Below are 22,811 nucleotides of genomic sequence, written 5' to 3' on the forward strand. Positions count from 1 at the left end.
TAATACATTTTTGGCTAAACAGTCATATACTGTGGCTTTAAAATTAAATTATTGTTATGCCGTTCCTACAAATTTAAGTATTTTTAGTTGGTCTTTATGTAGTGCAAGTCAATGGTAATTAATGTATTATATCTGAAAGAAATTAACAATTTGAACTCCAAATCTTCATAAAAACTACAAATCAGGGGTGATGTGACGTCATTGTAAAGCGACGGACCTCAGAAACGCGTCAAAACATTTTAAATTAGATTTAATTTGGTTAGACAATATTAAATTCATTGTAGTTGCAGATATGTCACATTAATAGGACATGGCCAGCGCTTAATGATGTATTGTTTTTTATGAATGAAATGAATTGCATCAGCCTCAGTGGAAGGACCTCTATTCCCTCACACAGGAGACACATGCTCGTTACAAATACCAGATTTAGTTTTTGTCACCGCATAATAACACACGCAATACATCTTTAACGCTATAACATATAATTTAGTTAAGTTTTTCAGCTGTTTGTTCAATATTTGTTGCTAAATTTGCGAAAATAAAGGTTGTTTTAGTGGTTTATCGAGGCATTCGCAGCGGTCGCCTTCGTCTTTCCTTTTCAGTCAAGATGGCGGGCGACGAGTCTGGGACAACGCTGGGACAGCCGCATCTGTCCAAACAAGACCTCACCACTTTAGTAAGTCACATGTTAGCGTTTTCTACACGATTATAAACATGTCATGGATGTCTGGGGTCAGATTGAATGGTTAGATTAAGAAATAATAGTCGGTGTTTTGTGTATAACGGTCGCCGGTGTGTCGATACCCTGCCCCGGCACATGACAGGCCCAGCCCGGGGTGAAGACCCGCATAAAGGCTTCCTAATAAAGCTTTTTTTGTCTTATTGTGGATCTGCAACTATAAACAGGTATCAGTTTTATTGTCTGTTTATAATTGAGGTGTTCATTTGTCAGATTCTCTATAAAAACACAGTGATGCAAACTGTCATTGTATATTGTGTGTGGCTTCCTCCTATATAAATATAAATATGAATGAATGTGTTGCTACCTGTTTACCTATATTAAGTTTAAAGGTGCGCTGTGTAACTTTTCTATTGGAGGACCTGCCACCTACTTGTCTCCATGGAGATGTTATTACTTTGCCTAGAAAGTTTCACAGTGTGGTTTTAAAGGGCCCATATCACTCTATTTTCTGATCTATAATGATGCTTATTCACAAAAAACATGCCCTGGATTGTTTTGTTTCATTCACACATGTTTAACACACAAACCCTGCATGTTTAGACTGAGTTCTTCTCTCAAACAGAAAACACACTGTTCCACCTTGTGATGTCATGTTTTAAACCCCACACGCCTTCCCTAGAATCATTTGGCTGATTTCAGATCTGGAATTGCCATAATCTCTACTGAGCAAAAGGTTAAAGTAGCTGTTAACTTGAAAATTATCACTTAACATCACAAGGTGGAACAGAGCATTTTGAGCTTTGCAGATGTAGACAGACTAATAATAAAGTGTTACTTAAACGTGTGAATGAAACAAAACACAACTCCAGGGATGTTTTTGAGGAGGAAACATTATAACATTGAATGTTCATTTCTGGTGTAAGCATCAAAGAGAATCAAGAGTCTGAAACAAAGTCAGAAAGGTTTAATGAGTTCCACACAGGTAAAGGGAACAATGAAGCAACGGACTCTCCGGAAAAAATAGGTGGAGAGCTCCATATTGACAGCTTTTATAGTGTCTCCGTGTGTGTCTTCACAGCATCTTCATGAGTTCCCACGCATTCCATAGGTCTGCAGCCCCCTGGCGGGCGTGTGTCATTTACCTTAGTGTTAGTAAATCAAGATAACGGTATGCAAAATATCATGGTGCACGGAGACAAAAGGTGGCACCTCCTCCGCCAGAAATGTACATAGTGCAACTTTAATTCATCACTGTTAATAAGGTAGGTCAACACTATTCGACTACCTTCATTTTAGTTCTCTGTATGAATGAAGAACTACATTGGTATGTGTTTTCTGTTTTATTTGAATGAAAAACTTTACCATTTAATAACAGTAGGGATCTATGATTTTGCAAAACAATGCAATGTCTATTAGATTTGTGATTATATGTTTAAAAAGTAGGATTCTGTGAAGAACTCCAGGAACATTAGCATTTGAGACAGACTGAAATATGAGCTGAAGAATCCCATGCATTTCAGAACATGTGTGTAGATTTCTAAACTACAGGCACAACAAGATGTTTCTATAAAGACAGGATGTTTTCTTCTTACTTTGTTCTCTTCTGTTATCTCTAAATAATTGCAGCTTTTGTGATTTGAGGAGTATTTGAACTCAAATAGTTGATATATGCGTACAAAATAAATGATCAATGCTTATTTTTAGATATGTTTTATTGGTCATTGGAGGATTTGCCTAGATATTGGTATCGATCCGATATTTGGCACAAATAATTTGTTCTGCTCTCCCTCAGTCTGTTTGTTTGTGCGTGGCTGTGTGTGTGTGCATGCGTGCATATTAGTTGTTTTTTTTAACAGACTTTATATCCCAGATAAATATGTTGTGTTATTATTTTTACAAAAGTGAAACGTTAATTTAAGAACTTAACATAAATTTGTTTTTTTGCTATGGATTTTTAAAAGCTTAATATCGGAATCGGCAAATATAGGTTTTTTTTGGCCAAAATAGCAGGGCAAATATCACATATTATCGGCTCATCCCTTGTTATTTTACTTTTAGTAACATAAGTGTTGCTCTTTTGTGAATTGTGTTGAGTTTGTTGAAACCTAAATGCATTTTGTTTTCTATACAGGATGTGACAACACTTACACCTCTGTCTCAAGAGATCATCAGCAGACAAGCCACCATCAACATTGGTATGAAACCTCCAAGCTTAGACTCTGATCTTATGGTTGTAAATATGGTTTCAGTATTTAATGTCGGCTTTGTTTTTGCTCAGGCACCATTGGTCATGTGGCGCATGGGAAATCCACAGTGGTCAAAGCCATCTCCGGAGTCCACACCGTCAGGTTCAAGAACGAGCTGGAGAGAAACATCACTATCAAGCTAGGATATGCTAATGCTAAGGTTAGCTACAGCTGTTTAAGCTTCACATTATAATGTTTTTTCACTTTATATTTTTAAAGGTGCAGTATGCAAGTTTGGAGACGGTCCGATACTTTGAGTTCTCCATGTTGAAGTGATTGTTTTACTTGAACTGTAACACTAAATGTCAAAACTTAAAGAGGGGGTTATTGATTTTCTTTTCTTCTTGCAGTTATAATGTTGTTCCCTCATCAAAACATGCCTGAAGAGGTTTTAGATGTCATCCGTGCATGTTTGAGTGAACTAGCAATTTCTCTTGGGCCCTGCTTATAAACTCCTTATTGTTAGCAGTATTATCCTGTCCAAGGCTCCGCCCACAAGCCTAAATTGCCCACACTTCCACACAACAACTCTCCATAAATATACAAAAACATGATACAAAACTGTACACTTCAACTTCACAAACCCGATGTGATGTGCAGTAGTTTCATTAGCAGGATAGACGCTGGTTGTGTTGTAATGGCGCTCTGAAGGGGGAGTGACAAATCACAGTGTCAAAAACGAAATTGAAACTTAGAAAACATGTAATATGTTGTTTTTGGCGAATATAACATTTTAACATCTAAATATGTTATGTGTTAGAAGGTAATACTCCATCTTTAAATAATCATTATGGGATTACCTCTGTGTATGTCACATCTGCTGTGTCCAACCAGGAAGGAAAATTGTAAACTCCAGCAACTTAAAATAGGAAAGATTTTTATTGAATCTAAAAGTAAAATATGTTCAACTTAAACTTGCCTCCTCTCCTGTACAGATCTACAAACTGGACGATCCGAGCTGTCCGCGCCCTGAGTGTTATCGCTCCTGTGGCTCTAGTACTCCAGACGAGTTCCCCACAGACCTGCCCGGGACCAAGGGCAACTTCAAACTGGTCAGGTACAAAAAGAACCACGCCACTGTGCTGATTCTGAATCTCATTCTGAACAAATTACAAGATAATGTAGATCCTAGGGATGCACTGATCTGATACTGGTATTGGATATCGCCGCTGATACTGAAAAATTTGCTTTCGGCTTCCAAATATCAGCTCAGCGATATACTAGTTGGACACGTACGATGTTGTAATAAGACTATTTAGCACACGTTTAGTTTAGTTTTAGCCGAAAATCCCTCTAAAAAAAAATAGCAAATAAAAATCTGAAATGGAATATTAAACCTGATTTAGTTTTAGTGAATTTTTTTGTTTTGTTTCAGACACGTGTCGTTTGTGGACTGTCCAGGTCACGACATTCTCATGGCCACCATGTTGAACGGAGCTGCTGTGATGGATGCTGCGCTGCTTCTTATCGGTAAAACTAAATATTTATCATAAAACTCAAATGAGGACGGAATATTAAAGGTGCTGTACCTGATTTTTACTGCCTTAAAAACGGGAAAAACAGAGCTAGTTCATTTTAAACAGTTTGCAGTGGTCCAAAGATTTTGCTCAAATAGTCGGGGAAAACGATTAGATACTGGACCTGTAACTTAAAATAATAAATCCGTAAGTAGCTATATATTTCAACTTGTTTTACCAAAATGTGCCGAGAGTAAACTTAAGTAATACAGTTTTAGTGCTCACTGTTTTGATCAAAGTGAATCCTTTAATAATAATATAAAAGCTTGTGCATGCAGCGGTTTATACAAGTAATTCTGTACTGTAGGTTTTCATGTTAATTATCTGAGTATTGTGGTGTAGTATCGTGGTGTAGTATAATATTGAATCATGACACCCCTACGATATCCTGTGTCTAATGTATATTGTTCTCTGACTGTATTTGTATTTTCAGCGGGTAACGAGTCGTGCCCTCAGCCTCAGACCTCCGAACATTTGGCGGCCATCGAGATCATGAAACTGAAGCACATCCTGATCCTTCAAAATAAAATTGATTTGGTGAAAGAGTCTCAAGCCAAAGAGCAGTACGAGCAAATCCTCGCCTTCGTGCAGGGTGAGCCGGTTTACTACTTTACACACACTTTAAACCATGCAGCAACATCTGAGAGTGACTGAAATCTGAACTGTTAAATAAGTCCCTAGAATCCCGTGCATTTCAGAACATGTTTGTAGAGGTCTAAACTACAGGCTTACAGTTAAGGTACACGTAATTGTCTTTGTGGATAAGTCTGCCCTCTGCATTTGACCCATTCTTCAGTATCTCTGAGTTAAAGCTGTCAGGAGCAGTGGGACCATCTCCAGGTCCTGAGCTAAGAAGGGCATTAAGTGAGTGTTACATCACCCACAGCGTTCAGCTCCAGTTAAATTAAGCTCATCACGGCTAGCAGTTATATCAGCCAATTTGGATCCCATGCCTGGAATTCCGACAGCGAGTAGCATGGTAACCAAGAGCCAATTACTCCACAAAGAAAGGCCCGGGAATGGAACCTGGATCCTTCTTGCTGTGCTAGTCAACGGGCTAGCAGCTTTTAGACCAGTGGTTCTTAACCTTGTTGGAGGTAATGAACCCCACCGGTTTCATATGCACATTCACCGAATCCTTGTTTATTGAAAAAAAAAATATTTATTTATTTATTTTTTCAAAATCAACACACATCTATGTTTTACTGGTGCACAAAATGAACCGTGCATTAACATCACTGTGTTCAAAGAATAAAACCAGTACAATGCATGAACTCACAACAAATTACATACACACCTTTTCACAAAGACATGACCTTTTTGTAATTCTACCACATTGAAATTATTAAAATTTTTAACCTTATGTATTCCAATAATGAACTTATTGTATTTATGCTATTTATTATTTTTAACATTTTAACAGTACCCTTCACCTAATTTCCATCAGGCTACAGGATCGGCAACCTTTAACATGCAAAGAGCCATTTGGACCCAGTTTCCACGGAAAATAAAACACTGGGAGCCGCAAATACTTTTTGACATCTAAAATGAAGATAACATAGTATATAATTATAATAATAATGTAGGTTTTATTTTCACAGACAAGCCTTCTACACGTGGCAGATAAATATGGCAAAAATAAATTAAGTGCATAAAAAATACAACTCACCAAACCGCTGCATCAGAGGGAGCCCTGCACTTGTTTCTTTGAGGTGGTCCCATTGAGGAGTGATGAGAGACAATGACATCCGCAGTGTGATTATGTCTAGTCTGCTCCGCAGTTTCTTTCAAAAAACTCTAAAGGCGTATCTTTTAAGCCCAGGTGCTTAGTCTCCAGGTGCCAAAGCAGTTTTGAAGGTTTCATTGCCTCATTTGCTTTTCCCGCATGTTATGCAGAGCGGACTCTGCACGTGAGAATCACCTGTAGCAACAAACCCATATTTTAAGTAGGACTCCTGGTATTGTCTCTTAAATTTCGCTTCGTTTTTCTTGGTGGTTGTAGGCTCCTCTTCTGGGTCCTCAGTTGTCCTTTTCCCCTTTGTTAAAAAGCTCTCCAAAGACTTTTGTTTTGGCTCATTTTCACTCACTTGTGGCTCTACTTTAGGGCGACATGTCTGATGTGTTATACGTGATGCGTCATCACGGAGACAAGAGCAGATCTATCACAGATATAATAAACTTGTCACTACATCAAATAGATTTCTGTGGCGATTTCCAATCAGGATTTTCATTATACATCTACGGACAAGCTTATTAGCGCGTCAGGAGGGACGGGCGACAGTTACATCGAAGAAGATTCTCCTGCTCCTGACCCCTGTGCGCACAACGTCTGAAAATCAGGGCTGTGTCTTTACGCAGGAGCTGTGTCTGTGTCTGTGAGGCGGGAGCAGTGTTCAGACGGCTCATTTAAGTTGGGCAGGTACTTCGATAGACACGACAAAGGGTGCATTTGTTGAATTGGGCCAACGTCTGGAGACGCTCAAAGTCCGCTAATCATATGAGTCGGGTGTGTGTCTTGACCTCCGCCGAACCCCTGAGACTGACTCACCGAACCCCTAGGGTTCGATCGAACCCAGGTTAAGAACCACTGTTTTAGACAGACGACCCCATAGAGACACAGGGACATTTCATTTACTCAGTCTTTATATTTTGCCCAGTATAATGCAAATGGAAAAATAAAAATGATTGTAGTTTCTTCTCCAATAAATGATCTGATGTAATTCCAGGTACGGTGGCAGAGGGCGCTCCCATCATTCCTATCTCGGCGCAGCTCAAATACAACATCGAGGTGGTTTGTGAATACATCGTGAAGAAGATCCCAGTGCCCATCAGAGACTTCACCTCTGAACCACGCCTCATCGGTACAAAACTTTACACACCTTTGATCTTTAAGAGATTTTTACAGATGAACTTAAATTTCGCACTCTCATGTTTTAGTGATCCGGTCATTTGACGTGAACAAACCCGGCTGTGAAGTGGACGATCTAAAGGGAGGGGTGGCAGGAGGCAGTATCCTCAAAGGAGTGCTCAAGGTTTGAAAAGTCCATGCATTTAATGTAATTAAATGTAATTAATTCATCAGGATAATTCAGGATTATATTAAGTATAAAAGCAGAGACTAAACCAGGAAGAACAGGCTGTGTGTTCAGGACTGATGTGCGTCCATTTGCAATTTTCAGTCTACAAAATTCTCAATATGTATTACTGTGAAAAATTTTTTGTTAAAGGACGATTAACCCAATTGAGTTTTTGATTAGTTGTTAGTAAGGTTGGTTGTTACTAAGTTAAATCGACTCGAATCAATTGCTCAGGCCTTGACATCTTGGATCTTTGCTGCAAAATTTTTTCACTGCAAATTTTACACTCTGAATTTTGACTATTGAAGTTAAGGTTTGAATATATATGTGCTGAATATTTAAAAGGTGACTTTAAAATGTTTGTAATTTTCAAACATGTTCGCAATTAAAAAGTGAGAAATTTAACTGCATTCAAAATTTATAATCTGTTGAAACAAATCCTCACTTTTCCAAATCTAAATTAATTTAGATTGTTGTTGGGTTGTTTATATTTTTGTCTGTAAATTGTAAATATTTTTAAACAACAAGTGTACCTGAAAGATTTGTTAGTGCGTTCAGTGTTTTGTTCATAAGTGGTATAACAGCTTTTATGATTATTCATTATTTATACTGTCTGTGTAGTCCCTCAGTCGTGCAGGTCTGATCCACAGCAAAAGACGAAATTTAAATCCATCAACTGGACAAAACGTTGTATGAGTGAAGACGTTTGGCTGCTCATTCAAGTCGCTTCTTCAGTTCTGGTCAGATTACTGCTGGACACTGCCTTATATCTGTCTGAGGGGAGGAGCTAACTACACTGAAACAACTGAAACTGTAAACAACTATTGTTTCCAGTTTCAGCCTTAACAACCCTATTCACCCTGAAATTATTCATACTGTAAAAATTATTTTCCAGACGAAATTCATGAAGTGTTTTGTGTTTATGTTTAATGTCAGTGTTTTTCTGTGCTCAGGTGGGTCAAGAGCTGGAGGTGCGGCCGGGGATCGTCTCCAAAGACCAGGACGGTAAACTGATGTGCAAACCCATCTTCTCCAAGATCGTGTCTCTGTTTGCCGAGCACAACGACCTGCAGTACGCTGCCCCCGGAGGACTCATTGGTAACTACAACAAAATGACATCACAACCATAGTTACTCAAATAACTTCATCATACTTGCATACATGTCCTGTTTTAAAGTTGTGTCAGTGTCATCAAATGATTTCAATACTATCATTAATTTAAGTATATCTCTGTAGCGATATATTGCGCTTCAAAATGTGACAGGCCTAGAAAATGTATCTAGTATTGACATCCCCAGCCTTATGCTGGGGGTGTTCTTCCTTCTGTATGTATGTATGCCGTGGAGACACAATGCACACATTAGCAACCAAAATTTTAAGACTGTCTGAAAACTCAAGAAAAAAAATACAAAATGGTTTTAAACAACAAATTTTCATGACCCTATGATGGTCATGGTCCTGTTTAGGAGTTTGATTTTCAACAAAAAGGTGGGAACTGAAACAGTTGGCTAATACTAGCTAGTTTGTGACTGTAATCTTATTTGATAGGGACTTGTTTAACAGCGCAAATCAGCTCACCTGTTGGAGTTCCAAGTCAGTTCTTTCTGGTCAGATTGTGTTAAAATGAAGCTCAGATTAAAGTCTAAACTGAGTAACAGAGCCTCAGACAGACCATTATCTACTGTTAGCATCACACCCCCAGAGAATGTTGATGACATCAGCTGCAAAGTATCAATTCTATAAAACCTGACATTATCAAAAAGCATAAAATGTGCAAAATGAAGAGTGTGTAAAATGTCTGACTCTGTTCTCTCAGGCGTGGGCACAAAGATTGACCCAACCCTGTGCCGTGCTGACCGGATGGTGGGGCAGGTGCTCGGGGCTGTGGGCGCTCTGCCGGAGATCTTCACCGAACTCGAGATCTCCTACTTCTTGTTACGACGACTGCTCGGAGTGCGCACAGAGGGAGACAAAAAGGCAGCCAAGGTATTCATCCAACAACAAAAGGAGACCAATAAGACATTTGACCTTAACCCATAGAGGACTTATTCTGACCTCAAGAGTGACCTCTGACCTTAATATATCTGTACTGGAAAAATATCAAGTACAGCCGCTTTAAACATGGGAGAGCATCTGACACAGGGATGCAGGATATTTTAACAATCTCAGAATACATCATTTCAGACAATTTTCTAATTATGTCCATTTATATGGCTTTTTTTTAAACAAAGCTTCAAAATTAACGACAATCTACAGCTGAAATGAAACACAAGATTAGTATCTGTGTGGCCTCTGATCCCTTCCATCTGCTCTTCAGGTCCAAAAGCTGTCGAAGAACGAGGTGCTGATGGTGAACATTGGCTCTCTGTCCACCGGGGGCAGAGTGAGTGCTGTCAAAGCAGATTTGGCGAAGATCGTGCTCACAAACCCAGTGTGTACAGAGGTGGGAGAGAAGATCGCTCTGAGCCGGAGAGTCGAGAAGCATTGGCGGTACGTTACACACAAACACACAAACACATGCTCACACTTTCCAACCAGGAGCCCTTGTAAGGTCCCTGTGATTATGTGCAGTTTTAGATGACACCACCACATTCAGTACACAGCTAGTTCTTAGGTCTAGTCACAAACAGAATTGATGTATGATATATTTAACATTTGTGCATTTACCTTTTGGATATTTTATGGTAAAGTCCTATGTAATCTATAGGTATAACAAAAGAAAAATGTAAAATCTGGCAACTGCACAAAACGTTGTAAAAGTGAAGACGTTTGGCTGCTCATCCAACCACTTCTTCAGTTCTGGTCAGATTACTGCTGGACACTGCCTTATATCTGTCTGAAGGGAGGAGCTACTACACTGAAACTCACCTTTTTACAGTTTGTGGTTGTAGTCAAGGTCTATTGTGCTACCCTAAGTGTGTACTGTGTGTGAGACATACTTAGCATATTCATTCAAGCCCTAATGAGTGATTTCACACCTATTAGCATCCTGGCTAGCCCTATTGTTTTCTTTGTTTTGCTTTTGGTCTGAAGATGTACTTATAGATGGGGGATAGATGATGTCTGAGGCCCCCATTTCTGTTTAAGGAAGGATTGTCTTTCCTAACAAAAATTGCTTCTTTAACTCTCCTCTCAAACCATTTTTCTTTGGCTAAAATCTGTACCTCATCATCTTCAAAAGAGTGGTTAGGACAACCTGGCTCTTTCTCCTAATAATATAATTTATCATGATAAAAGGGTAGCCAATAATTATTTGTGGGACATTTTATATAATCATGATAATCGCAAACAAAGATCACCATTATATCGCCAGAATGTGCAGAACAAACATACTTATCCCTGATGGTCTCTTGTAGATCTGTTGTTTTCACTTATAACAAAGAACATTACTATAAGAGCTGGTTAAATATGTAACCTATTCATAAGATTAAAATGATAATTATTCATATCCAAGACATTTTTAACTCTCAGCTGCTTTAATAATTTTCGTGATATAATCGTTACTGGCAATTATTTTGGTCAGAATAATCGTGACACCAAATTTCATTATCACATTGTACAATCTGGAAACATCCAATACTAGTGTTTCCTAATTAAGTCTTTATAATAACTACATCTTAATAAAGCACGTACAAAGTGCTACCAAAGTAGTTGAGTAAGTTGGATGTTTTGTGATAAAACAACTTAGAAAACACTGCTTAAACTGCAGCTTTCACATTTATTTGTGCTGCTAGTGCTGTCACATTTATGATGATCCTTATTGTAAGCTATTCCAGGATAATGCCATGACACCATGACTTATAAATATAACAGTAATGCTCTTTCTCTTTTCAGTCTGATTGGCTGGGGTCAGATTCGCAGAGGAGTGACCATCACACCCACGGTGGACGACGACTGAAACTCCGCCTCCTTCTGCTTTATTTTATTTAGTTTTTTATTATTTCACAATTAAAGTTTCATCCTTTTGTCTTGAACATAATCTGAGACGAGGGGCTGAAACTGTCTGAATCTTCGTTAAACATCTACAGAAGACTCTTACTGTCTACTGCTAATCAATAAACACATTTGGACTAAGTATATGTTACGTTTTTATTACTCATTTTACATATGTCTACACTGGTAGGTTTGCACTAATTACAATATTTGATTTTAAGGGCACTTTTTATGCAGCCTTATAATTACATGTATTAGTTGTGTGTAAAATAATTTGTTAGTTTTTATTCCTCTATATTAGATGTGTATTTGTCAACATACATGCGTCTGTTTCCCAGTGCACTTGTAGTCCTATGCGCCGCACTGTTTATAAAGTTATTGCCTACATTTCCCAGAATTCTTAGCATTACGCAAGTGTTGCACAACGTTCATAAACATCCCTTCACAATAAGACAAATAACAACCTTTGTCTCTGTAAGTGTCTATGTAAATCTGTAATGGAGCTTTTATTCTGAAATGATAAGACGTGGTTAATTCGCTCCTGGGCTGGGACAGGCAGAGCACGGGGAGCGAAGGAGCCCGGTCCAAACCTGGTCTAGTCCCGGAGCTGGGAGGACCGTCTCAGCAGGGACAGGCGCAGGTTTACCGGGGATATTACCGGGGACATGAGGCTCAATGTGACCGCCGCGGTGCTCCTCTCTGCGGCCGCGTACTACGTGTATCTGCCGCTGCCTCCGGGAGTCTGCGAGCCCTGGAAACTCATGCTCCTGGACGCACTCTTCAGGAGCTTCATGACCGCGGTGAGACGCACGGACACCGGGGACAGTACCGGTGACAGTAGCGGTTAGAGGGGGTTGGAGGGTCTGTGACACCGGTGACAGTTTTGAGGAGAGACGCACTGATGGGGGAGAGAGGGGGACAAGAGCCGAGGAGAGACGCAGTGACAGGGGAGTGAGGGGGACAAGAGCCGAGGAGACGCACTGGCAGTGGGGAGAGAGGGAGGGGGGGCAGCAGCCGGGGACAGAGGAGGACAGGAGTCGGGACAGAGGCACTGACACCAGCGCGTGTGGGAGACAGGCCCCGGGCAAAGAGGATGTATCGCCACGGGATAGGGAGAGGGATAAGGAGAGGGATAGGAGCCTGGAGACACGCACTGACACCGGGGACAAGAGCTGACGCACTGATGCAGCAGTTCTGACCTGGTTTATGTTTAATATGTGCGTAATAACTGGGTCTACGGCTAATTTAAAATGTTCCTCTTTTGGCACAAATAAAACGCCAATATTGGGTCATTTCTCTGCGCAGGCTCATTCAAACTCTGTGGAAAAATGTAGATAACTTAATGAGTGAGCAATGACACTGGCATGAGACCAGAGCACACAGCTGCTCCACAGAGACGCACTGCAGGCTCTGGCTTCACACTGAGAGGGAGCTGCATGTGCGTTAGGCTTACAGGACAACATTACTTGAGGATACAGCTTAAAATGCACAACATGTAATGCTTAAAGGTGCACGACGTCACTTTTTCTTGTCTCCACAGAGATGTTAATGCTTTCCCAAACTGTTCTCAACATGTCTCACACTTAATTTCAATTATCTGTGTTATTATTGTTGTTCTTATTCTAAAAATACCTTCTCAAACCTGCTTTTTTACTGGAATCATGGTCTCCCCTCCACAGATCTGACCTATAACTTGACCTGGTGGCGTTCCTTGCTTGTCTCCATGGGGATATTCAGTTTAATACCATATGGTGGAACATTCCAGACATACATAGTGCTTCTTCATAGCATAATCTGCAGGCTTGTTCCATGCTGTTACATTTTAATGAATATTTTTAATATTATTTTTACATAAACCAATCCCATATCTCCTTGTGGTAATTTGCAGACTAACACTCCTTTAAAACGTCTTTGTGACTCTCCTTTAGTGACAACAAAACCCCAGATTAGAGAAAATGAATGAACATAGCGCTGGTATAACAGAGAGCAGAGGAGGGTAAACTCGATTTTCCCGTCCCCACGCCCCTCTGCTCCTATAGCCCTGTAGACAGGGTGGAGTTAAGCTGGGTAGATTCTGGTCTGGGCTCATTTTTAAGCATGAGACAATCGAATGTGATTTTCAACATTGTCTATTCCATGTGTGTTATATGTGTGTAATCCTCAGTGTCCAGTAGGTTCATAGTGGTCCATGTGTGTGTATACTAGTCAATGTGTCTTATACCACAGAGACACATCATTATAAACAGATTCAGAAAAGGTTCATTTCTGTTCTGTGAATGTGACTTTTTTTAGTATCGATACCTCAAACATCATACTCAGTATCTAGTTCCGATACAATATTTATTAGTATCAATTAGTTTCAGATTTTCGATACTTTTGACAGCTCTAGAGTTGACCAGGCTTTATCTGAGCAGGACAAAGGAGAGGACGAGATATGGAACTAGGCTCAAGTTCACAGTTCTGTGTGCTATAAATGTTGTGTACCTCTCTCTGTGTGTGTGTGTGTGTGTGGGGTGTGTGTGGGGTGTGTGTGTGTGTGTGTGTGGGGGGGGGGGGGGGGGGGGGTGTTGTTGTGCAGAAGGTCAGATAGCAAGGTCGTGTGTGTAGACCATGATCCTTTGCTCAGTGCAGTGTTGTTAAAAACAGCTAATGTTGTGTCATGTGATCATAATGAAGTGGCCTTTTCACAAACGTGAATGAACGTGAACGTCGTATGTTCAGGCTGCTTTAAACTACACTTCTGTGGAGTCAAAACAAGCTTTAATTACACAGCTGTACAAAACAGATGCACATAAAAAATGCACTGATGCCAAGTGTTGATCTTTACAATGAATGTAAAAAGTTCAGGCTCCAAAGTGCAGCGTAAGAGAAGTGTGTACAGTCACACGTGAGCCTGTGTCCAGAGCCATGACCTGCAGAGACACACACAGGTGTGTGTCACTGTCAGTGTATGGACAGGCCTCATCTGAAAGAACTTCCAGAATTCTCTCATTGAGCTGCAGATGCTGCACTAGCACTGACTCATGACTGTCTGCAGGTGCTGGGGTTTAGGTAGTGACCATTCAGATCAGAGAGAGACATTTTAGGTTTAAAACAGCTGGATTTAATCTTTTAAACTGGCAACACAAATGAGAGTCACATGAGGCTCATTCTGCTTTTTCACTTTGAAATATGAGCCGATAATTCCAGGTTGATGCTGTGAGGTTATTGTCTAGAGATGGACCCATACATCAATCGGCCGATATATTGGGCCAATATTTGCACTTTTTAGCGTAGTGGCGATCGGCCTTAAATCTCCAACAGAGGCTGATATATAGTGTGACTGCCTCTGTATATATACAGAGTGTATGTTTAAAGCTTTATCTGAATACTTTCAGTTCCGTTCACATCGCATCAGTACACAAATATCAGCAGGGCTTATTATACATCAGTTTCTCTGGATTCTATACATCAGTATCAGCATCGGCCAGAAAAAAACAAATCCACTGATCTCTCTTATTGTCCCATATCTCGCCTGTCTCCTCCTCACACCTGTCTCCTCCTCACACCTGTGTCTCTTCTGTGTCCCCCTCACACCTGTGTCCTGACACCTGTCTCCTCCTGACACCTGTGTCCTCCTCACACCTGTGTCTTTTCTGTGTCCTCTTCACACCTGTGTCCTCCTGATACCTGTGTCCTCCTCACACCTGTCTCTCTTCTTCAGGGCGATGTCCTCCACAGCCTGGGTGTCCTCCACAGGGTGCATCTGTTGAATCATGTGGTGTCTCTGGTAGAGGAGGTGCCCGCTCGCTCATGCTCCGCCCTCCATGTCACCGACTCCGCCCTCGCAGGCATCCCCACGCGAGTGTATCGACCGCGGGCCGGACAGGCGCTCAAGAGGGGGGTGCTGTATTTCCATGGAGGCGGCTGGGCTCTGGGCAGTGCACGTGAGGATCACACATGCACGCTCTTAGATTAGGCTTAGTGGTCACATGACATCAGCGCCCTGTAGAGTCGCTCTAGTTTGACCTGAGCTGAGACAGAGCAGAAGTCTCAGGTGGAGTTCTCTGTGTAAGTGTCAGATGCAGACGTGTGGACCTGGTGTATGGGTCATATCTCTGTAATCACTGGACTTGACACAAGTCAAATCCACAAATGTTTTCCCTGATCATCACCATTCGTGACAGGGTTAGACTCCCGCTTTATTTATCAAACCACTCCACAACATCTGCAAAGTAGAGACATTTGACCTGCACACATCCCGGTCTACAGAGAAAATAGGAGGATGGGAGGGCATCTGACACACTTAATAATTAACTCTTTTTCACAGGGATGCGTTCATATGACCTTCTCTGTCGGAAAATGGCAGAAGATCTTGATGCCGTGATCATGTCTGTGGAGTAAGTCTAATTTTTAGCTCCTCTGGCTCTGCTCCTCTGGCTCTGCTCCTCTGCTCCTCTAGCTCTGCTCCTTTGTTCCTCTGGCTCTGCTCCTCTGGCTCTGCTCCTCTGGCTTTGCTCCTCTGCTCCTCTGGCTCTACTCCTCTGGCTCTGCTCCTCTGGCTTTGCTCCTCTGGCTCTGCTCCTCTGGCTCTGCTCCTCTGACTCTGCTCCTCTGACTCTGCTCCTCTGGCTCTGCTCCTCTGACTCTGCTCTTGTTGATGTTGTTCTGTTTTCAGTTATGGTTTAGCTCCAGAGTCGGTGTTTCCTGCTCCGTACTTGGACGCTCTGTCGGCGTCCCGTTCCTTCCTCTCAGCAGACACGTGGGACAGATTTGGTTTAGACCCAAACAGACTGTGCATCTCTGGGGACAGCGCCGGAGGAAACCTGGCTGCAGCAGTCACACAGACGGTAAGAACCAACAAGTACACAGATATCTGAATTTTCTCCATTTTGTTTAGTGAAACTGAGCTCTAAACCCTGTTCTAATGTGATGTCCCACAGGGGGGCTTTAACCCTGTTCCACTGTAGTGTCCTCAGACGTATCACCTGGTAATACGAATCAGTGAATCAGTGGATTTTCAAAGTAACTGTTGTATTTAGAAGAGAAAGTACAGTGAGATTTAAAATACATTTCAATTTTTAACTCTCTTTCAGTATTGTCTTTGTGCCATTAGTTTTTTTGGGGTTTTTTTGTATAATGTTCCACATCAAACCTGCACCAGTATGAACAATCAGACAGAGATCAGATTACTCACATCACATGGAACTGGTTACATCACATTTACATAATCTGTCCAGAAATCAGATCATGATCAGATTTCTGGTGTGATCAGATTATGTAAAACTAATGAGACAAAGACAAAACTGTAAGAGGAAATGTCTAAATGTAATTATTGTGAGAGAAGCCATGTTATAATGTTCCCTGTTCATAAATATACCTGGAGTTGTGTTTTGTTTTATTCACACATGTTTGAGTAACACTTTATTATTAGTCTGTTACATCTCCAAAGCTCGAAATGCTCTGTTCCACCTTGTGATGTCATGAAGTGGCAGTTTTCAAGTTAGAGCTGCTTATACAACACATCTGTACTGGAGCATGACAGATTTTTCTGAAATACATGACAAAAATGTCCCTTTAATCTAATACTAATGACCTTGTCTGTTGTGTACAGTTGTCTTCAGACCCCTCCCTCCCCACTCAGCCCCGGGTTCAGGCTCTGGTTTACCCGGTGCTCCAGGCGTTGGACTTCCAGACGTCTTCGTACCAGCAGAACCAGGCCGTGCCCATCCTGTACCGGCCTGTGATGGCCCGATTCTGGCTGCAGTACCTCGACGCAGACCCCCTCCTGGAGCCCTCCATTTTAAACAACCTCCACAGCTGCGCCCTCGACCCAATCACGCGCTCCAAAATCAACTGGACCGTCCTAGTGCCCGCCCATATAAGGAAACACTACCGGCCTATCGCCGTGGACACCAGCACGGGGGCGGAGCTCGCTCCTGTGTTCCTGGACGTCCGAGCGGCACCGTTGTTAGCGGATGATGTGGTTTTGAGCAGGACTCCCAAAGCCTACATCCTGACCTGTGAGTTTGACATTCTGCGTGACGATGGGATGATGTACGCGCGCAGGCTGAGGGATGCGGGCGTCACGGTAACCAGCGATCATTATGACGACGGTTTCCACGGATGCATGGTGTTCGCCAATCTTCCCATGATGTCATCGGTGGGGAGGCGCAGCATGGAGGGCTTCATACGATGGCTGGACCAGAACCTGTGACAGACCAAAACTCTGCAGCGTCCAAGTGTGAACCATGTGTTTAATTAACAAAAAAAAAAACAGAGTTACATGGTTTTATATGAAATCATTGGTGCCACATTATCATAACTACTGCTCCATTAGCCTCAACTCATACTTTACAGTGACATCATGCTGGGGGTCCCACATGTATGCCTACAGTGGAATGTTCATTAGTTACCATGGTGACACAACAGACAGATTAGCAAACATTGCCAAAAACGTTTTAAGAAAAAATGCAAATTTGATTTAAAGAGCACATTTTCAGGAGGCTGTGATCCATCCATGCGTTCATGATCCTGTTTATATGTTTGATTTTCAAGAAAAAGGGGAGAGTGACTAACTGAAAAACTGTTGGCTAATGCTAGCTAGCATGTGACCGTAATGTTATTTGAGAGAAACCTGTTTAACAACACAAATCAGCTCACCTGTTGTAATTCCAGCTAAGTGTCAGACAGAGCAGTGCCTAGAGTTAGCATCACACCTTCAGGGAATGTTGATGACATCAGCTGCAAAGTATCAATAAAGCATGAACAAAAACTGTAAAGTAAATGACCCCCTCTTTAATAAACTGTTTGTTGAGTGGATGAAGATTTATAAAGGCTGTTGAAAGTGCAGTTATAATAAAGTGGCACCAAACATCAAATAGACAAAGTGTAAAACTGAACAGTCCTCTGTGAGCAGCTATTGGAACTATTGGAGTAGTATTTTTAAATGGGTCGAATACCAAACCTAACAGGAGGCATGTCTTTATCTCAGGCTTGGTACTTTTCCACTGGGGCTAAGAAAAATCATGGGTTTTTATTAATTGGCAGTGGAAAGAATTGTAAAATTGTGGTTTGTTATGGGACTTTTCTGTGTACTGTGTCACTGGGCTTAAATTATGATTTTACTTCAGTCTGATTTAATTTTTAAATGGTCCTTTATTACGAGAAATAGACTCTTGTGAGCTTTAAACCATGCCATGTGTGAATGAAACAAAACACAACTCCAGGTTTGTTTGTGACGAGGAAACTACATTAGAACAGATCAGAGAACAGAGTAATCTGGCCCTTTAATGTCGAAACAAACTAGAACAACCTAAAACAAACCCACTCTGACACTATCATCTAGTACTACTATTACTATTAAAGCTCCACTCTGTCACTTTTCTGGTGTCTGCTACCACCTGCTTGTCTCCATGGAAATGTTATATTGCTTTGCCTGGAATTGTTCACAGTATGGCATTAAATGTATCTCCATGGAGACAAGCAGGTGATGCCAACAGATTTTTCAGTATTTCTTTTAGCTTTATAAAAATCCTGTAACTGAATAAATGCAATGGTTTAATGCTGTACTATGGAACATTCCATCAGACAACCAGGTAGCAGATTCTCCACCAGAAAAGTGTCACTCATCTTTCAGTATGATTAGCTGCCCCCTGGAGCTAAGCCAACGTACTACCTCAATATTATTGCCCTGTCCAGACTGATCTGTGTCTGGAGCAGACCAGATGCTCCTCCAAACAGTCTGGTCTTTACTCTCTGTCGTGTCTCAAGCCAGAACCAAATGTGATGGTCCAATCAGATTTGTTTATTTCACTGATGCATGTGAAACAAAGGAGCTCATTGAGCATCCATCATTTACAAACAAAATTACATTTCTCTCCCCTCAGATGAACAGAGTTTGGAGCTGCACTGATATTTCAAAAATCCACAATGTTTTTCAGTCCTTGTAATATTTTTGTCTTTACGTTTGACCATGTGTGATCCTGATTGCCTAATCCACCTGTCAATCATACCCGTCTGAACTCAGGGAGCAGACCAGTATTGTAAAGTATTGGGGAAATGTGGATTCTAGATCCCAGGCAAGAAATTTTCCTCAAGTAGAAGTAAAAGTCTGGAGTCTGAAAACTACTCTGAGACGTACAGTGTTTTTCAGAAGTGCTCCCACCTCTGATGCAGTCCATCCATCCATTTATTTTCTTCCGCTTATCTGATTCAAAGTTGCGAGGGCAGCAGTCTAAGCATGGCCTCCTAGACCTCCTCCACCCCAGACACTTCCTCCACCCCAGACACTTCCTCCACCCCAGACACTTCCTCCAGCTCCTCCGCTGAAACACCAAGGCGTTCCCAGGCCAGCCGAGAGACATAGTCCCTCCTGCGTGTCCTGGGTCTTCCCCGGGGCCTCCTCCTGCTGCTGCAGGCATATGTTTTAAATGTGAAGTTGTAGTTGTATTTGACACTGGATTCTTGTTTCACTTTAGTTAAATGTTTTGGACAGTGTTTTGGACTGGAGCATTTGGCGTGCGCGGCATGACATGAGTTTGATGTTCCTCTGTTTCCCTCAGAGACACGGACACTTCCATTTTGGCGTATCGCATTTTGCTGCTGTCAGAAAATAAAAGAAAATAAGAGAAAAAATGACTTTGGTTTGGTCCAGAGCCTCAGAGCTGTCAGAGCCAAGCAGTGTATTCCTGTCTCTGTCTCTGTGTGAAACATATGGAGTCAGCTTAGGTTATTAAAAAGACACTCTTAAAAGTGCATTATGTAACTTTTCTGCTTGTCACCTGTTCATCTCCTTGGAGATAGGAGTGTGCTAGTGGTACGTTCCAGTCGTCCTTGGAGGTTGGATTTTCCGAGTTCCAACTTCCAACTGAATCACATGCAACCCATGTAATTCAGCCCAACATGGACAGTCTAAATGTTCCACAGTATGTCATTTAACTTATCTTGCATCAGTTAAAAAAAATGTGTTTTTTATTGTTCAGAACTACATTTAAAATATGCATTATTACTGTGAGCAGGGTCACCTCTCCACAGATCTGACTTGTAACTCACGTGCTTGTCTCCATGGAAGTAGATAAGTTTAATTCCATATAGTGGAATATTACAGGCAAAGACAACCAGGGACAGACACTCCTTTCAAAAAGTTACACAGTGCAGCTTTAACCCTGTCTGGCCATTTCTATGTGTATTTTTTGTAGAAATGAACCTAATAAAAATGATAATAAATATTTGTGCACATTATCTTTAAAATTACATTTTGATGTTTTCTGTCCACTGCGTTTCCCACAAAAATAAAAATCTGCTTTAGTCCACATGTCGTCCATTACACGCAGCAGAGGGCGCCAGACTCCTTATAGTGTGTTTGGTTTAGTGTCTGTCTCCCTCTTTCCTCCTCTTCTTTCTCTCCACCACTCCCCCCCCCGCCCCTCTCCCTCTCTCCCCCCACCCGTCTCTCTCTCCCATCTCTCTCCACAACTCCTTCCCCTTTTCCCTTTTCTCTCTCACTCACCCTCCCTCTACCCCTCCCTCCCTCTCCCTCGCTCTCTCCTCCTCCCTCTCTCTCTCCCTCCCTCCCTTCTCTCTCTCTCTCCCCCTCCCTTCTCTCTCTCTCCCTCCCTTCTCTCTCTCTCTCTCTCTCTCCCTCCCTTCTCTCTCTCTCTCTCTCTCCCTCCCTTCTCTCTCCCTCCCTCCTCTCTCTCTCTCCCTCCCTTCTCTCTCTCTCTCTCTCTCCCTCCCTTCTCTCTCTCTCTCTCTCTCCCTCCCTTCTCTCTCCCTCCCTCCTCTCTCTCTCTCCCTCCCTTCTCTCTCCCTCCCTCCTCTCTCTCTCTCCCTCCCTCCCTCCCTCCCCTCTCTCTCTCCTCTCCCTCTCTCCTCCTACCCTCCTCTCTCCCTCCCTCCCCTCTCTCTCTCCTCAGCCTCTCTCCTCCCAACCTCCTCTCCCTCTCTCCTCCTCTCCTTCTCTCCTCTCCCTCTCTCCTCTCCTCTCCCTCTCTCCTCCTCTCCTCTCTCCTCCTCTCCCTCTCTCTTTCCTCTCCCTCTCTCCTTCCTCTCCCTCTCTTTTTCCTCTCCCTCTCTCCTCCTCTCCTCCTCTCCCTCTCTCCTCTCTCCTCTCCTCTTTCCTTCCTCTCCTCTCCTCTCTCCTTCCTCTCCTCTCCTCTCTCCTTCCTCTCCCTCTCTCCTCCTCTCCCTCTCTCCTCTTCTCTCCTCCTCCTCTCCCTCTCTCCTCTCCTCTCTCCTCTCCTCTCTCCTTCCTCTCCCTCTCTCCTCTCTCCTCCTCTCCCTCTCTCCTCTCCTCTCTCCTTCCTCTCCCTCTCTCCTCTTCTCTTTCCTTCCTCTCCTCTCCTCTCTCCTTCCTCTCCCTCTCTCCTCTCCTCTCTCCTCTCTCCTTCCTCTCCCTCTCTCCTCCTCTCCCTCTCTCCTTCCTCTCCTCCTCTCCCTCTCTCCTCTCCTCTTTCCTTCCTCTCCTCTCCTCTTTCCTTCCTCTCCTCTCCTCTCTCCTTCCTCTCCCTCTCTCCTCCTCTCCCTCTCTCCTCCTCTCCTCTCCTCTCCTTCCTCTCCCTCTCTCCTTCCTCTCCTCTCCTCTTCTTCCTCTCCCTCTCTCCTTCCTCTCCCTCTCTCCTTCCTCTCCACTCCTCTTTCCTGACACAGTGTGATTCATGATAAACGTGTCTATCATGTTTGATGAGTTTGTGTGATAAAGACTTGGACAGGGGGTGAAATATCTCAACGAGGGTCAAAGGTCATGGACACCTCGTTTTTCAGTCCGTGGCAGAGATAGGAACTACATCACCACTACATGATGGTGTTAAAGCTGCACTGTGGGACTTTTCTGGTGGAGAGTCCATGACCTGGTGGTCTCTATGGAGATGTCCATAGTATGGCGTTAAAAGAACATGGTAAGAATGATGTTTTTTAAAATGAAAACACGTGGCTTTAACTTGGCCAGTAAAATGGATTCTCATGAATTCATGTGGCCCGGCTCCTGCTGGGGTTGCTTGGGTAACCAGTGGTTCAGACCAATCACAGAGCAGCTCTGTGGTTTGGTTGGAGCCAAAGGTGAAGCGCCCAAACAAACTAAACCCAACATGGTGACATCGTTCTTTAGCCTATTTGAGCAGAAAGATTATACAAATGTGCAGAGGGGGCTACTCTACTGGACCAATCAGATTTGTCATAACGTCATAAGTCCCTGAAGCAAGCCGGTGGCAGACCTCACACCCGAAAAGTTACATAGTGAAGCTTTAAAGTTGCCTACTCAGTCCAGAGGAGACGTCCTGTTACCTCACACCAACAAGTTTACAACCCTACAGTTCAACTGATGCTCTGCCTCTGTCTTGGGTCTCTCCTTCCATCGTCCCTGCTCCGTCTGACTCTT

At 42.5% G+C, this 22,811-nt stretch overlaps 2 protein-coding genes across 2 annotated transcripts; both read left to right on the forward strand.

Annotated features, from left to right (window-relative positions):
* The first annotated feature begins 391 nt into the window (after window positions 1–391).
* On the forward strand, window positions 392–11,596 carry eif2s3 (eukaryotic translation initiation factor 2, subunit 3 gamma). Its single transcript, XM_033986074.2, has 12 exons — window positions 392–676; window positions 2,814–2,877; window positions 2,961–3,088; window positions 3,864–3,985; window positions 4,304–4,398; window positions 4,879–5,037; window positions 7,172–7,306; window positions 7,383–7,477; window positions 8,476–8,620; window positions 9,339–9,508; window positions 9,840–10,012; window positions 11,357–11,596. The coding sequence occupies exons 1-12, from the start codon at window positions 608–610 to the stop codon at window positions 11,418–11,420; spliced, it is 1,419 nt and encodes a 472-aa protein (XP_033841965.1). The 5' UTR covers window positions 392–607; the 3' UTR covers window positions 11,421–11,596.
* Window positions 11,597–12,012: 416 nt separating this feature from the next.
* LOC117388515 (neutral cholesterol ester hydrolase 1) lies at window positions 12,013–20,664 on the forward strand. Its single transcript, XM_033986075.2, has 5 exons — window positions 12,013–12,255; window positions 15,159–15,381; window positions 15,765–15,834; window positions 16,113–16,284; window positions 17,049–20,664. The coding sequence occupies exons 1-5, from the start codon at window positions 12,121–12,123 to the stop codon at window positions 17,649–17,651; spliced, it is 1,203 nt and encodes a 400-aa protein (XP_033841966.1). The 5' UTR covers window positions 12,013–12,120; the 3' UTR covers window positions 17,652–20,664.
* The last annotated feature ends 2,147 nt before the right edge of the window (window positions 20,665–22,811 follow it).

Source organism: Periophthalmus magnuspinnatus, chromosome 20 (assembly GCF_009829125.3).
Source record: "Periophthalmus magnuspinnatus isolate fPerMag1 chromosome 20, fPerMag1.2.pri, whole genome shotgun sequence".
NCBI classification, from domain to species: Eukaryota; Metazoa; Chordata; class Actinopteri; order Gobiiformes; family Gobiidae; genus Periophthalmus; species Periophthalmus magnuspinnatus.